The 2500-nt window shown below is 34.8% G+C and overlaps 2 protein-coding genes across 2 annotated transcripts in view; one reads left to right on the forward strand and one right to left on the reverse strand.

Moving 5' to 3' along the window:
* Nucleotides 1-173, reverse strand: part of LOC134197819 (tRNA (guanine(6)-N2)-methyltransferase THUMP3-like) — a 5290-nt gene extending 5117 nt beyond the window's left edge. The window contains exon 1 of the mRNA XM_062667167.1: nucleotides 21-173. Coding sequence (XP_062523151.1) covers nucleotides 21-173 — 153 coding nt within the window. The remainder of the gene's footprint in view (nucleotides 1-20) is intronic.
* Nucleotides 174-258: 85 nt separating this feature from the next.
* LOC134197327 (nucleolar complex protein 4 homolog) overlaps nucleotides 259-2500 on the forward strand; it is a 5111-nt gene continuing 2869 nt past the window's right edge. Inside the window, exons 1-5 of the mRNA XM_062666622.1 lie at nucleotides 259-363; nucleotides 605-716; nucleotides 770-882; nucleotides 1461-1922; nucleotides 2401-2451. Coding sequence (XP_062522606.1) covers nucleotides 262-363; nucleotides 605-716; nucleotides 770-882; nucleotides 1461-1922; nucleotides 2401-2451 — 840 coding nt within the window. The 5' untranslated portion in view covers nucleotides 259-261. The remainder of the gene's footprint in view (nucleotides 364-604; nucleotides 717-769; nucleotides 883-1460; nucleotides 1923-2400; nucleotides 2452-2500) is intronic.

The following is a 2500-nucleotide window of genomic DNA, read 5'->3' on the forward strand; positions in this document are numbered from 1 at the left end:
TTAAAATGATGACGTCATACTTTTAAGAAGTTTTCCCTGGAGACTTGGAAATAGACTTTTCCTTTTTCTTTTACAGCTCCTAACTTGCACTCATCACCAAACATAGATCCGACCTCTTTCAGAGCGATTCCTTCAAATCCAGTAGGGATGGTGCACCACAATGGAACACTCATTTTGAGTAGCGCGCGTTAGCAATTAATTTACAATCCGGGACTTGGCTAATTGAGCTAACGTACGTTACTGCTTTCTGTGCGCGAGTGAATGGCGACAATTTCCAAGCGAGAAGTGAAAGCAGCTTGTGATAAATTTCTACAAGGGCCAGAAAATGCGAATGAAATCGTCACGCTATTAGAAGCCAGTGAGGTAAGTAATAAATCTAAAATTTATCGATATTGATATCAAACTATTGATATCAGTAAATTAGTTTTATTTTATTTGACAATTTTGGTGTCAGTGTTACCTCTAGTATTATATGTATGCATACGTATAATGTCACAAGTTAATATAAATATTTGTTAATTAAAATTTAAAATTCTAATTTAAAATTTAGAACATCTGGTAATTTATTTAAAAATTGAAAATTAGAAATGAGTTGATGTTGCAGGCAAGCAACAGGCGTGTTGTTGCAAATAGCGTCAAACAGTTGTTTCGAGCTTGTCAGCATTTGATGAAGAGTGAGGGATATGTGAAGCTGAGGGGAAAGCAGAGCTTGAAAGGTTTGGGGAGATTGGTTGTTGTGATGTTGTTGTTGATGTTGGATTGTTTGTAGGAGGAGAGTCTGGTGATCCAGAGACGGAGTATTGTTTGTGGATTCGAGAAAAATATCACGCTTGCTTGAATCGTTTTTTGGAATTGTTGTCACATTCTTGTGATCATGTGAAGGTGAATGGACAGACAAACAGACAAACAGACAGACAGATGCATAAATGGGCAGACAGACAGACAGACAGACAGACAACACAAACAGACAGACAAACAGACAGACAGACAAAGAGACAAACACACAAGTAGACAGACAGACAGACAGACAGACAGATAGACATACACACAAATAGACAGACAGACATACAGACAGACTGACACACAAATAGACAGACAGACACACAAATAGACAGACAGGCAGACAGATAGACTGACACACAAATAGACAGACAGACAGACAGACGCACAAATAGACAGACACACAAATAGACAGACAAACAGACAGACAAACAGACAGACAGACACACAAATAGACAGGCAGACAGACAGACAGATACACAAGTAGACAGACAGGCACCCACACAGATAGACAAACAAACAGACAGACAAACAGACAGATAGACACACAAACAGACAGACAAACAGACAGACAAATGGACAGACAAGTGACACACAATCGGATGTGCAGGCAGACAGTAGACACACACACACAAAATTTATAAGTCACAAAACATTTACAGTTAATTAATATCTACCAGGAGCTGTCACTTGTCTCATTCATGAGACTCCTAATAATGGAATCTACGAGCGCATATGAAGCTCTATCTCAACCATATCACTTCTCAATCTCATCACTCGAACAACTTTCTGAGGCACTTCTCAACACGGACCAAGACATGAAAGCAATGATTGCAAGATTCTCTGAATATCTCGAATACGACGACATTAGACTATACATGATGACAGCAGTTCGAAATATCATAACTACAAAACTTGATTGTCCAGAAGCTAAAGCCAGTGACATTACATCGAGTTTTGTTTTCCACACATTTGAGTTTCTACGTCACGTACGAATGCCAACGTCTACAGATGATATTGGAAACTTTGTTGGTGGAAGTTTGGTTGGAGAAGGAGAGGCAGTGAGTGGAAGTGAGAAGAGGAGAAAACGAAAAGCAGCAAAATCGAAAATACCGCAAGCACGTGATGTGACTGACTTAGTGGTTAGTGATGTTAATTAATATCAATAGATTTTAATTAATCTACAGTCAAATACTAATTAATTTTTGTACACACAGCACATATTATATTATATATTATACACAATAATAATTAATTTTTTGTACACACATCACATATTATATTATACACAATAATAATTAATTTTTGTACACATATCACATATTATATTATATATTATACACAATAATAGTTAATTTTTTGTATACACATCACATATTATATTATACACAATAATAATAAATTTTTGTGTACACACATCACATAATATATTATACACAATAATAATTAATTTTTGTACACATATCACATATTATATTATACACAATAATAATTATTTTTTGTACACATATTACATATTATATTATACACAATAATAATTAATTTTTTGTACACACATTACATATTATATTATACACAATAATAATTAATTTTTATAAATTTATTAATCTTGTGTTTTAGTCTCATCGGTTTGCTTTCAGTGAGCTGTGGCTCTCGTTTCTTCGTCTTCCTGTAAGACCATCATTCTCCTCTGATTTCAATGATTCTAATTTCTTCACAT

This window comes from Corticium candelabrum, chromosome 22 (assembly GCF_963422355.1).
Source record: "Corticium candelabrum chromosome 22, ooCorCand1.1, whole genome shotgun sequence".
Taxonomy (NCBI): domain Eukaryota; kingdom Metazoa; phylum Porifera; class Homoscleromorpha; order Homosclerophorida; family Plakinidae; genus Corticium; species Corticium candelabrum.